Raw genomic sequence first — 14,027 nt, forward strand, 5'->3', positions numbered from 1 at the left:
GCCCTACAACACGAACTCCGTAAGAGCAGGGGCTGTGACTCGCCTCTGTCTGGTGTGGGATACTTACACCAGCGGTCCAATCCAAGAACTGCTGAGGGAGGGAACAGAGCCCACTCTGCCAGTCCAGTAACAGAAAACTAATCATTCTTTGGTATGGTCAGCAAATTTCCCAACCACATTTCCCATCAATTTTCTCACATTCTTTTTGTGATGTTTAGTTATGAATTTGACAGGCTCTAAGATCAACTGGGAGATTAGCCTTTGAGCATGCCTATGAAAAATTCTCTAGGTTAGGTTCGTGATGGTGGGAAGACACTAGTCCACAGGGTGGCTTCTGAACTGAGCAAAGAGAAGCAAGGCACTGCCATGCTTCATGCTGCCTCCTGTGGATACACGTCATTAGCTACCCCTAGCTCCTGCACCATGATTTCCCTGCCATGATGGACTGTACCCCCAGACAGGGGGCCAAAGTAAACCCCTTTTCTCTTAGATTGCTCCTGTCCATATATTTCTATCACAGCAGCAAGAAAAGCAATACACCTAGTAACTAACCTGTCTTCCACTAGGTGGGAATGCTTAGATTAAGGGGCTGGAGAGATGGCTCCTGCCCTTTCAGTCTGAGTTCAGTTCCCACCTCATCAACTACCTGTAACTCCTGCTCCAGGGGATCCAACGACCTCTTCTGGGCTCTGCAGCATAGCACTCACATATACATGTACACATAGCTTAAGAAACATGAAAATTGTAAAAGCTTGACTTAAGAGTCGTCATAGTCCACGCCTGCTCTTCAATCTTAGTGGTTTCTGTCTTCACTACCACACTGCAACAGCTCCCTCTGAACGGTGACTTCCTGATCAGACCTTGCAAAGTTTCAAATCAACTTAGTTCACTTTGCATATCAAGGTCTGATTCTTTCCTGTGTCTCAAGTTAATTCCATCCCCTCAGATCTAGAACCATCCAGAAATCAAGAATCATCCTGGTACTTCCTCTACCCAGACTGCACATCCCAGGCATCACCATCCCAGTGTATATAGCTGCCAGGCCCCTTCTGACCCATGCACTTCATCTTCTACCTGTTTTCACCCTCACTAATGTGACCAATCATCTCAAAATCACTAGACACAAGACTGTTACCAACTAGCTGTCCTCATGAAACATTCATCTTTTTGCTTATGAAAGTGGGTTAGGGTTAGGTATCTGTGTCTGCCACTCACGGAGGCCAGAAGAGGGCACTGGACACACTGGACATGGGAGTTATAGACAGCTGTAAACTGCCATGCAAGTGCTGGCGACTAAACCCGGATCTCCTGTAAGAGCAACAAGTGCTCATAACCACCGAGCCTTCTCTGCAGCCCCACACACCATCTTCTCTTGTCCATTCCTCTAGTGCCCAATTCCCACTGCTCTCAGTGCTGAAACCCTACAGATGACCACCAGGCTGTGCTGTCCGCCCCAAGCTATCAGCCTCTCCCAGGCCCTATAAATCCTTCTATTGGTCGTTGATCACAATCTTTCACGCCCTCTTATGCTTCTCACATGCCTGCGTACACTTTTCCCACCTCCAGATTTTCGGACAACCTGCCCAATTAACCCTTGCTTCTGCAGCACAATCAGCTTCACAGTTTGGAGAAATACCGCTGAATTGAGCTTCTTCCCCAGGTCAAGAGGACTGCACTGAATCAAAAGCACAGCTGACCTGTAGGAAACACACCAGCTACGACCTTTGGGACCAGGCCTATTCCTAACATTTGTTTATCCTATGCCCTAGCATAGTACCTGGCATGGCAGAGGATGCTCAATTAATACTTTAATGTTTCTAAAGGCTTCATCAAAACCATTCATTAAAGAAAAAAGAAAAAAACAAGGACACTGACAAGGCACAGGTAAGAGTTAAAAGAATATCGTTAAGAAAAATTGAACCGAGATAGCATGAAATTTAAATCTCAGACAGACAGATGCCTATGTGATAGGGTAAAGAAAGTTTAGGCTGTTAATTCCAAGTCTAAGATAGAGCTGGAAAATAATTGAAATGCTCTTCCAACATTTGAATTAAGCATCAGGAGGATGGAATGCTGTCATTCCACTATAACCAGAAACTAGTCACACTACTCAATACTGGGGTCCATGGCCTGTTTGGGTTGACAGGAACCAGGCTCAATAAAGCCTTTACAACCAGGAGGGGCCAACGCATGGGCGCTCTTGTGTGGGAGGGAGGCTCTTGTAAGAACAGCCCAGGCCCCTCTGCTCTCTGGAAAAATCAAACATGTAGTTCCAATCCCACTTGTAATGATGGACATTTAAGAGAAGTGCGTTTGTTAGGGATGGAAGGGAGCTCCATAGCAACAGCAGCCAACATGCAGACTAAGCTCCCTTGGAATGAGTCATTACTTCTCAATCCTATCATTAAATGGCTGCCTCAAAAATCTGATTTTTCTCTCTAAACTATCACATAAATGTAAGTGCATGGAAGAGTATGCTCTGTTAACACGCAGCAAGATTTACATTACAGAAGACTGGTAAAAGTGCTACTCTATGAAGACATTGTTATTTATCTTACAGCTTTAATTAGGTCTTGTCTTTGGACACCATCATTGGAAAGGAACCAGTCTTTCGAGAGGTAGAGATGGTCATGTTTCTGGTACGGCGGGGGCACTGCAGAAGAAATTCCCTGCAGGGACTTCTCGATACCATTTCTTAGTCATGGTATCCCTGTTTTACTTGTTTAATGGTTCTGGGATTTGTACTCAGGACCTAGAGCATGCCACTCAAGCTCTCTCCTTCTCCCCTGCATTACTTAATAAACTTGTAAGCTTCCTGAGGGAACTAATTTCTTGATGCCTTAGGAAGTGATGAACATGAAACATTGTTTTCAAACTATGCTGACTTCTGGGGCCAACACTCACTAAAATTGCTGACCACCACTGAGAAAAGCCTATTGTTCACACAACACAGACAGCTATGCACTGTTTCAGCTGGGCCTTTTCTACAGGAGTTGACTTTGACCAACAGTGTACAAGGATGGAAGTTTGGGCCCCTGGAGACATTTAGCAATGTCTATGTTCAGCGGTCTGTACTGGAAGAGGATGAAGTGCTACTGCAACCTAGTGAGTAGAATTCACAGACTGCAATCATCTCATAGTGGACAGGAAACGTCTTCAGAACAATCAATTACTCAACACCTTAAAATGGACTGAAATGAGCTGAGGTATCTGTTGAGCCAAGCACCCATTTCCCCAAACACCCCCCCTCCTTTTTTTTTTTTTTTTTTTTTTGGTTTTTCAAGACAGGGTTTCTCTGTGTAATACCACTGGCTATCCAAGAACTCACTTTGTAGACCAGGCTGGCCTTGAACTCAGAAATCCACCTGCCTCTGCCTCCCAAGTGCTAGGATCAAAGACATGCACCACCACCACCAGGCCCTGAACACCCCTTCTGGATAACTGGTCTCTATGTACATTTCTGAGAGTCTTCCTGTCCCAGCCTTTTGCTCTTACTTGAAAAGTTTCCTTTTAAGCTTCAAGGTGTGTCCATGAGTACTCTTTGGGTCAGCTGACTTAAGAATCAGCTTAACAAATAGAAATTACACCCCCCTAAGAGTTAATTAAGTTTTCCAGGGGGTGTAAAAACCATAGGTCAAAAAGAGTGTTAAAAAATTATCACAGAAAAACTATCTGAAAGCCAAGTGTTGTTGGTGCACCGGTAATAATGAATGTCCTAAAAAGGATGCACCTCTGAAGGAAATGATGGAAAGACCACAGTATCACACTGATTTACTTAAACACTGACTTCTTTTAAAAGTAGTTCGAAATGGCAGTATACAGAATATTTCTATTCCCCAAAGTCTGGCTGCTTCTTTGTTCTTCTAATTAATCTAAGACTCCATTCAGAGCTCCACTTCTACCTCGAAAGGGAATGCTTTTCAGGGTTACTTCAATTACTACTCTTTACAATTACATGCCTTCAAAGGTTAGGCAGACTTAGTCTGAATGGTTGGTTTCACCAAAATCATAACCACACCATCTTTTCAAATAACTAGGCCCCACCCCCACCCCAAATTACAGTGTTTCCATACACACAGATTGGCGGCAAATGGAGTGATGAACCTATGATCCAAGGATTGCCAGTTACCACCAGAAGCCAGGAAGGAACTCTTTGCAGGCTCGGAGTGGAAGAGAGCCCGGCACAGACAGCACCTCGACTCGACTTCTCGACGCCAAAACTGCACCACTTTCTGTGGTTTGAAGCCCCTGGTTCGATGGTTCTGTGTTTTCACAGCTTAGGAAATTATACACATGTTAGTACTTCTGATGTGTTACAAATGTGTTACAAAATATTCTCTAGAGTAGCTATTGATTGGTCACTGTTATGGTAGAAAGGAGACATCAATATGACAGTTACTCATGCTTTACCATTACTGTGGCTGGCACTTGAAGATAATCCCAAATTTAAATTTAACCACACAGAAAACAAAGCTAAACAATTATTTTCAGAAATAAATCTTTCAATGTTTATCATATTTGATAGCAGCTTTTTTATTGGTTACAAAACCTAAGCCCATATACAAAATTAGGAACACGTTTAGATGCCTCTTTTGAAAGAACATTTTAGTCGTTTTTTAAACTGAGTTTAAAAAAAAAAATAAAAACAATGCAATTTTAAAACACTGTTTTGAAAACTTAAAAGTGCAGCAATACACTCAGTTTCCTTTATCTACGAAATGGTGTGATTCCAATTCAAAACTGGTAAGGTCACAGCAAACGGAATCAAGCAGAGCACACAAGTCTGCACTACTTGATGCTAATGTTACTTCAAGGTTAGTTTGCACTTAAGACGCGAGAGGAAATAGGAATCATCACAGTAGAGGCCCGATTTTAATTCATCTCAATGTGTGCAAATCTGAAAAGGTAACTGTCAGTTCAGTAGGGAGAGTCCAGAAGAAACTCAACTGGAAGGGAAAACGCACAATACCAAGAAGATTTGGACTTGAAGGGTTTCACCAAAGTTTGTGACCTTAATTCACTCTGACTTTGTTATTCCTACTTTTGTGAACACTATACAGTTTCAAAATTTAGACAAGTGTTTGAACAGGATGCAGTTACCATATGAAGCTTTAACTCAAAATTTGGGTAAAGAAAAAAGGCACAATGAACTTCAACTCAATTTTATGTGCACAAGAGTTGAAAAATCTGAGCCACCTTAAAGAGAAATTGATTCTAAAATTTATAAAACCTATAAATAATCAGAGGCCAAACCACTATATTAAAACAGATTCTCTAGCAAGTAAAAATCTTGCAGTTTAAACATACGCTTGTATCCATTTTAGATACAAGACAAAACTCTTTAAAGTGGCTCCACCTTGGCAGATACATATATTTGTAATGAAGCACACCTGCTATGTGTTGTTTATCAGTGAAAACACCCCAGCTGATTCACAAAGCTCTGATGGCATCCGTCTCCTCTTCATCACAGTAAACACACCCCCCCATCTGAAAACTAACTTAGTTTAGATTTCTATCCCTTCACATCAATGCATTGGGAAATTATACCCAGTGAACAAGAGCAACAAAACCATTTCTGTGACAGCACAAATTATTTAGTTTAAAAATTTTCAAATCCATATTCATTCATTAATAACTGGGTCAGACAATTTACCAAAAGCAATGACTTTACATAGTAATACCAGACTTTGCAGAGTTAAAGATCACTGCAAATCAGGCTGAGTTAAATAACTGCAGATCATTCCTCTACACAGATCCTTGGTTTCTCTTTAACATGTGCGGATGCTTTGAGTGGGATCGGAATGAGCTCCCCAATACTCAAAAATGAAGTCTTGTAACACTTCTAAATAGTTGCTGGTTTGTTGCCACCACATTATCAAAAGTACTGGTTACTAAGTAAAAAATGTTTTAAGACTAAATTACAGTAAACATGAAAGCTCCACAGTTTAAACCCAATATAAATCAACCATATCCAATTATCAAATTAAAACAAAAAAAAAATTAACTCCTGGAAGCTGAAAGCAAGACTATCTTAAAACATCACCAATGAGTATTTTAGACCTTTTCCATTCTTGTTTTGACTTATTTATTTATTTACGTATTTTTTGTAGTCAGGGACTCTTGCTTTCAACTTAACAGAAGTTCAAGTCTGTAACAGGTTGCAGCTCAGGTAGAGACCATGCACAGCATTTGATTATTCAAAACAGCAGGAACACACAGGCTGAAGAGAGTGGTCGAATAGGGTTTGCTGTTCTCAACAATTAGGTATAATGGCGAAAGCATTACCACTGATATCTAAAGCTCTTGCTCCAACCCTGGCTTCTGAGGCAGATAATAAACACATCAATTAATGGTAGGTGAAGTACAGTTTTAAAAAACTTATCTTTTTAATCAATAACCAAGTTTCTTGTTTTGAAGTTATTACTTTTTTGTGTGTCAGTTCCACCAATGAAAATCATTTGGCTTGTACTTTAATTCTTCACATAAGAATATGAAAATATGTTGTGGAGGACAATGATGGAGGCTCAGATCACTGCACCTCTGTAGTCTTCCAACATGAATATGCATCATACCAAAGTGTCTTGATCCACAGCGCACCTTTTTCCAAAGGAGCATCAGCCGGCAGCTGATACGCCACCACTATGGAATATTCTAACTGGAGACCGCAGTTGTCAGCATGTGGCACCAGGGGACATGGAAAAACAGGGTAGTTGAGATTGTTAGGGAGAATTCTAAAACAGTTTAGGAAATCATGCATATGCATTTACAGTCCATGTGAGAGTGACTTTTGGCAACTGCAAAGTGACTGAGACATGGCTTGCTTTAGAAGCATCAAAACGAAGAGGCAAGAGTGCTGGGAGCCTTCTGCTGCTCGCTGTCTTATCGCTTGGTGGCCTTCTGGTGGTGTTTTGTATTGAATGAAAGATGCTGCACTTAATTGACCTTAGAAATTAAATTCTTTTGTTTGAAGGTTGGCTGTTGGGTCAAAGTTGTAAGTACCTCCTTGTGTTGCTTCAGGAATGAGGCTAGGATCTTCATCAATCTATAAAATAAAGCAGAAACTCCAAATGAATATTTTAACTGCCTAAAAATACCAAGGTAAATTAGTAACAATTTTATTAAGAAATTAAACAAATATAATTGAATATGCATTTTTCAAAAGTGCCTGGCTTAATTAAGTTCCTGCATCTGCAGATGTACTTCACTTATCTGAATGTTATTTCTAGAATTATTTCCAGTTAACAGATAAACTGTAACAAGAAATGCTTTCTTAATGTTACCTTATCGTGAAGTTTTGGATAAAGTATTTAAGTGATTAATGGCGTATCTAACAAAAAACATCACAAAGTTTATGTACATTAATAAGAGAAAAATTCTAAGTAAATGGTCATTATATATAAAAATTTCAATCTACATGCACACATCTGTATTTTAATATATACTTACATCATCACCAGAGAAATATTGATCTATGATTTCAAATGCTAATTTATATATGTCTTCATTTTCATGTTGCTGCAAAACTTCAATTTTCTCCAAACCTGGAAAAGAATATATAAATAATTAAAGTAATGCTCATCTGCATACTCTAATTATAGAAAAACACTATGAACCTCAGAATATGCCTTATCACCACTCAAAGATGACAGTCTAGGGACTGGAGAGATGATGGATGGTTCAGCAGTTAAGAGCGCTGGCTGTTGTTTTAGAGGACCTGGGTTCAATTCCCAGCAACCACATGGTGTGCACAACCATCTATAGTGCCATCTGATGACCTCTTCTGGAATAGAGGTGTGCATGCAGATACATAAAATAAATCTTAAAACAGTCTAAAATAACAAGCAAGAACCTAACCATCAGCCCATTAATCCCTTTCTCCTTAAAAATATTTGAGATTCCCTGGTCTCTGAGGCACCAGTGTGGGGAAAAAAAAAAAACAACAAACCACCAAAACATTCTATCTGACAAAGATGTGATGGGAGTTTGTTTATGGTTCCGTGGCAAGTTAATGCTAATACAAGATCTGAAAAATCTCCCAAAATGTTTCAGTATAATCATGATATCTCCTATAATATCTTTTGTCTTCCACTGTTTTTTGAATTTAAGTTTTTAGAACTTAATTGGTGGAAGTTTTACATCAAAAACACTGCATTTTAAAAAGTGACTAAGGGCAGTGGTGGCGCACGCCTTTAATCCCAGCACTCGTGAGGCAGAGACAGGCTGATCTTTGTGAGTTTGAGGCCAGTCTGGTCTGCAGAGTGAGTTCTAGGACAGAGCCAGGGCTATATGGAGAAACCTTGTCTCAGAAAAAAAAAAAAAAAAAAAAAAAAAAAAAAAAAAAAAAGGAGGGAATAGGTTATGTTCTACAGGTATAAGGAACAGAAAAAGGAAGTTTTCAGAACACTAAGCACTGATCTCCTTTCCAGGTTTTATGAGTAGTCAAGTCTGGACTTGAACCTGAGATCCTCTGGTTCTATCAAGTGCTGCACATAGGTATGTACACCTACTTAATTGAGAATATCTTTTCTATTTCCAGTGTACCATGCATAGACTTCATGTACCAGATGCACGAGTTTATAAATTTAAAACCTTAGTATTCATCCTGGAGAACCTTTTTTTTTTTTTAAACACATTGAAATAGTTTACTTTTAAAACATAATATACATCAGCCGGGCGGCGGCGGCGGCGGCGGCCGCGGACGCCTTTAATCCCAGCACTCGGGAGGCAGAGCCAGGCAGATCTCTGTGAGTTCGAGGCCAGCCTGGACTACCAAGTGAGTCCCAGGAAAGGCGCAAAGCTACACAGAGAAACCCTGTCTTGAAAAACCAAAAAAAAAAAAACCAAAAAAACATAATATACAGAAAATGGAGAAAGGGTGTCAACAGTAGTAAATGAAAAAGGCTTTATGAGACTACATTCCATATTGTGATTAGTACTCAAATAAAAACAAATACAGCTTTAACACTAAATAGAATTCTCTAAGTTATTCAAACTTTCTGGGTTATGAAATTGACTATGAAGATAATTTTTATCTTAAAAATGAAACATCTTACGATAAGCATGAGCATGACTAGTTAGATGACCTCCACATCAATACTATTTATATGATCTGGGACAAAACTCTCACACACCCTTTTGTTTTCACTGACCTATGATGCTATTTTATTTATTTTCTCTAAATCATAAGCTGGGTATACTATCCATTATAGTTAACAAAAATGTAAACAAACAAATCATTAAACTACAGTAAAGAAACTTTTTAATGTCTGGATATTTTAGTACATAATGAACAGGCACCTTTTAAGAACAGAATTTTTAAATACATGTTTCACTATGTCCTTACCAGAAATGACAATACTTAATGACTTCAGTCCTATTAACTTCAACACACTTTTCTAACAATCCTAAAAGCCTCTCTAACTTACAGAATTTGAACAAGACACACAATTGGGCAATCATTTCCCAAAGAAGGGTCCACCCAGACACATGATAATATGTATAACACAAAAAACGTGTTTACTTTGTCTAGAGTTTGAGAAATGGATTAAACAAAGCTTTTACCTAGCTGAGTGGTCCACCAGGTTTTTAACATGCTTCTATACACTGTGACTTCAAGAGGAATGCTGTGGTTTGGTCCTCAGTATTGAGTTGTTGGGAGGACTTTAAGAACCATTAAGAGACAGGGCCTACTGAAGGTTCAGTGCTGGGATCTGGCCCTTAGACGAGTTAGTAAAGTTTTTGCAAAACCATCCTTAGTTTCATCTTACAGTAGTAAGTTATTGCAAAACACTGAATCTGTCCCTGATCTCTCTTTTATTCTCTCCCACGTGTTCTGTCCTGTTGCCCCCAGCCCTGAGGACTTTGTTAGAGGCATGAGCACTCATACATTATACACAAATTGGAACAACCATTCTGTCTTACACTTTCACTTTCCAAAGTTCTGAGCTAAATACATCTTTTTGTAAATAAGCACTCGGTCTCAGATATCTTTGATATGGCAGTGGAAAACAAACCAGTATATATTTCCTAAAAATCCATCAATCTCCAGGAAAGGTGACTTCCCAACCAGTATTTCTCACTACTGTATTTTTGTGAAAATCTTTTAGTAATGCTAATATGGTGAATAAGACCAGCAAAATAGTGCTCACTTAGTAACAATGTGCTTTCAGTAATTTTTAATATACTGAGCTTGGAGGAGCTAGTATTTGAGAACCCCGATGTTCAACTGCTTACCTCCACACTCTTCTATTATTTCGGCTATTGTGCTTGCTTCATCACCAGCCATTATCAGGATGTTCTTTAGACCATCCAGAACCACCTGAACCACTTGAGAGTCTTTTACTGACAGTAAGTTACAGAAGGGTGGGATTACATTCTGCTGTACAAGGTACTCAACCTAGATAATACAAAAGAAATATTTTATGAATGTAATTCTCTTTTCCCTCTAAAAACTGCAGACCAGAGAAGAAGACATTCAGTAACTTTTAGAAATAAGAAAGAGGTGCCCTTGCTGGAATTCAATTTCCAAACTCACTTGATCTTTCCTGCCACTTATCGTTAAGTTGCTGATTGCCCAAGCAGCTTCCTTTTGTGTTCCGAAGTCCCCCTTAAGAGTGAACACAGATTCACAAAGTAAGTTCTTTATCCAAAAGTCTTGGTTGAAACAAATTATGATAAATAATGAATTCATGATATGACTGACCTTCGCGAGCTGATGAATAATCATGGGGATTAACCCAGCATCTATCACAGCCTGAACTTGCTGCTGATTGCCTGCAGTTATATTGGAAAGGAACCACACTGCTTCCTGTAATGAGCAAAATATGGGCCACTTTATTTGAAAAACTACCTTTAATGTTTTTTCCTCTTTAACATTTTAAATACTTGATAACAAAAATCTCTTGAGTAGTGTTAAAGTAACTGTGTCTAAAACGTGACAAGTTGTGTTAAGACCTCCCTTTTTAAAAAACAAAACAAAACATCATTTTATGTGACTCTGGTGTTTGTATACAAGTAAACAAATGTGCACATGCATGCCATGGTGTCCATGTGCAGGTCAGAAAACTTCAAACTTTGGAGATTTGATTCTCTCCCTCCATCATGTGGTTCCAGAGATCCAATCCAGGCTGTCAGGTTCACATGGCAAGAATTTTTACCTGTGATTTAGCCAGTTCAAACCTCACATTTAAAGAGGAAGGAAGCTTCCATCCCTAATACTGTGTGTCCACTTAACCCAGTATTTATTTAATATCTGTAAGCCTACTATAAGCTACCATAGCAGTGGTGATACAGCAGCAAATAAAACAGACTTGAGCCTTTCTCCATGGGGGTACATTAGCTCCTTTTGAAAGGCAGGCCTGAAGAATGGAATTTCCAAATACTTGTCAAAACTACTTCTACTAAGCTTTCCTTTATTTAAAGCATGAGGTGGGGGAGAAGGCATAAGGACCTAGGTACTGGTGCTCAGTACCTATGTTGAGATGCATGGTGACAAGCATCTGTACACACAGCTGCAGAGAAAGCAAAACTCTATATACTGTCAAGTACAGCCATTAATGAAAATAGTTTGAAGGGTCCTCAAAAAGCTACCACATAATTACCATGACTCAGCAACTTCTAGCTATGTCAGAAAAGAAATTCAATCAAGGACTTAAACAGTCGCTGATGTGTCAGTGTTTTCTGCAGCATTCTTCATAAGAGCCATGAGGTGAAAACAACCTCAGTGTCAATCAATAGGCAAATGAAAAAAAATGTGGTCTACACATACAAGGGAATGACTTATTCAGGCAGGGAAGCAATCAAGTCAGGGACTGGGAGGTGGCTGGGTTGGTAAAATGCTTGCCGTGCAAGCACAAGCACCTGACTCGCTCTCCACATCCAGGTAAAAGCTGGGCACATGGCACGAGGCATCTATCTGTACCTGAAGCACTGGTGAGGCAGAGACAAAAGGATCTGTAGGGCTCAGGTCCAACGAGAGACTGTGCTTCAAAATGCAAGGTGGGAGAGTTGGAGGGTGAGCTCCGTGTCAAGAGCGTGGACTGCTCTTCCCCAGAAGCAGAGCTCAGCTCCTAGTAACCATACTGGGGGCCTCCAGCTCCAGGGAGAGCTGATGCCTTTGGCCTCCACTGGCTCCTGACCTCATGCACATGCCCACCCACCCACACACAACAGAAAGACACAGAAATAAAAATAATAAAAGTAATTTTTAAAACTACATGTAGAAAGCAACTGAGGAAGATACCTGATGTTGACTTTGGACATACACACACACAGCTCTAATACAGTCTATTAAATGAACTTAAAAAACGTGCTATGTGCAACAAGCCATAAAAACTACTTAAATACTTGATTATCTGCTATACAATTAAAAATAAATTTAAATAAATTTAAAACTCTTAAGAGAACAAATTTTTATGATCTATTAAAGAAGGTATGACACCCTAAAGTCTATTACAATTCTGTAAGGGAATAAATTATCTGTTTTTGTTTTTTAATGCCAGTTAATTTAGTTGGAGATTTTATGGGGTTTTTTTTGCATACTGGTTACTAATTTAATGATACTGCTCAACCTATAAAACACATAAATAGTGCAAAATATTTTTATTCTGTGATGATAATAGGACTAAAGGAAACAGAATCTAAAACAATTATAAAAGATTAAGATTCAGTTACAACCATTCTCTCAATGAGAAAACACATGGTAACAGCAACAAGGAAACTGTCACTGACAGCAGAAGGAACAGTGTGTCCTTTACCTTATTGATTTTCTCTTTCGGGTGTGACAAGAGGTTTGGGAAGTGGGACAGGACATCGCAGTTGAGTACCACCTGGGTCTGCTCGTCAGTGCCAGTCACTATGTTCCCAACTGCTCTGAGGGCTGCAGTCTACAGTAGGGATAAAATGTTTCAAGTACGTTTATAATGAAATTGTCATTTCTCTATTTTTCATAACTCTGAGGAATGTGAGGAGCAAATGATTAACATTTATTTCATCCCCACAACAAAGCCATAACCAAACTAAGCAATGACATCTAAACAACCATCTCTTGTGGAAATAGGAACTCCACAGAAAAATTAGGTGAAAATTTGTTAGAAAAAAGATTTTTAGGCCTGGCAGTAGTGGCACACGCCTTTAATCCCAGCACTTGGGAAGCAGAGGCAGCTGATCTCTGTGATTTCCAGACCAGCCTGGTCTACAGAGCAAGTTCAAAAACAGCCAGGACTACACAGAGGAAACCCTTTCTCAAAAAACAAAATAAAACAAAAACAAAACAAGAAAAAACCCCAATTCCCTTCCCCCCAAAACACACAAAAATAAAACAATAAAAATTATAAAGTCCTATTTTTAAAACAGTTATTCTTATCAAACTGGCACCACAGATTTTAATATGGTCCTGAATCAGCACACATTTGTGTTTATCACTTAATACAGTCCTGTTTTTCCTATATTTAATGTTTTCCTGGGTCAGTATGTATTTGTAGTTAGAAAAATCACTTTGGCAGAGAAGCAGGTGAGCAGACTTAACAACGCCTACCCCTCATCAGAGCAGAGTCAGAGGGAATGCAGTTGAAAGGCTACTGAAACCATCCCAGAGACAGAAGAGTTAAGGAGAGGCAGAGTGAAAGCTTAAGTGAGAAGAAAAATATCCTGTGACAGAAGTGGATGAAGGAAGAGCCTAAGCATCCAAAAGGAGATGAGAACCCAGGGATTCAACACAGGGGATGAAGGAGAATGTAGGCATCAGACAAGTACCATGCTGTCTCCTAACAGGACATTAGAAGAAAAGCAATTTGTGGAGACCAGCAGTTTCATTTCTATCTGGTGGAAAGGACAATGGAATGCATGCAGGTCTATGTTTAATGGCGTATGTAACTGAAAACCTGAAAAATTAAGCAAATGAACAAATTTGGGTTCAGAAAATGAGCTAGGGCAATCCTGAGGTGCATGCTGTTGGACTTAACTCAAAGTTGGTTGTAGAAAAAGGTTGGTCATAAAAAGAAAAATCTTATGAGAAAAAAAAATGAAAA

The 14,027-nt window shown here is 39.3% G+C and overlaps 1 protein-coding gene across 1 annotated transcript in view; it reads right to left on the reverse strand.

Moving 5' to 3' along the window:
* Positions 1-4,508: 4,508 nt before the first annotated feature.
* Kpna3 (karyopherin subunit alpha 3) overlaps positions 4,509-14,027 on the reverse strand; it is an 82,316-nt gene continuing 72,797 nt past the window's right edge. Inside the window, exons 12-17 of the mRNA XM_076545149.1 lie at positions 12,756-12,884; positions 10,703-10,807; positions 10,535-10,606; positions 10,234-10,396; positions 7,447-7,541; positions 4,509-7,042 (exon numbers count right to left, since the gene is read on the reverse strand). Of these exons, the coding sequence (XP_076401264.1) occupies positions 6,944-7,042; positions 7,447-7,541; positions 10,234-10,396; positions 10,535-10,606; positions 10,703-10,807; positions 12,756-12,884 (663 nt within the window). The 3' untranslated portion in view covers positions 4,509-6,943. The remainder of the gene's footprint in view (positions 7,043-7,446; positions 7,542-10,233; positions 10,397-10,534; positions 10,607-10,702; positions 10,808-12,755; positions 12,885-14,027) is intronic.

This window comes from Peromyscus maniculatus, chromosome 9, assembly GCF_049852395.1.
Source record: "Peromyscus maniculatus bairdii isolate BWxNUB_F1_BW_parent chromosome 9, HU_Pman_BW_mat_3.1, whole genome shotgun sequence".
NCBI classification, from domain to species: Eukaryota; Metazoa; Chordata; class Mammalia; order Rodentia; family Cricetidae; genus Peromyscus; species Peromyscus maniculatus.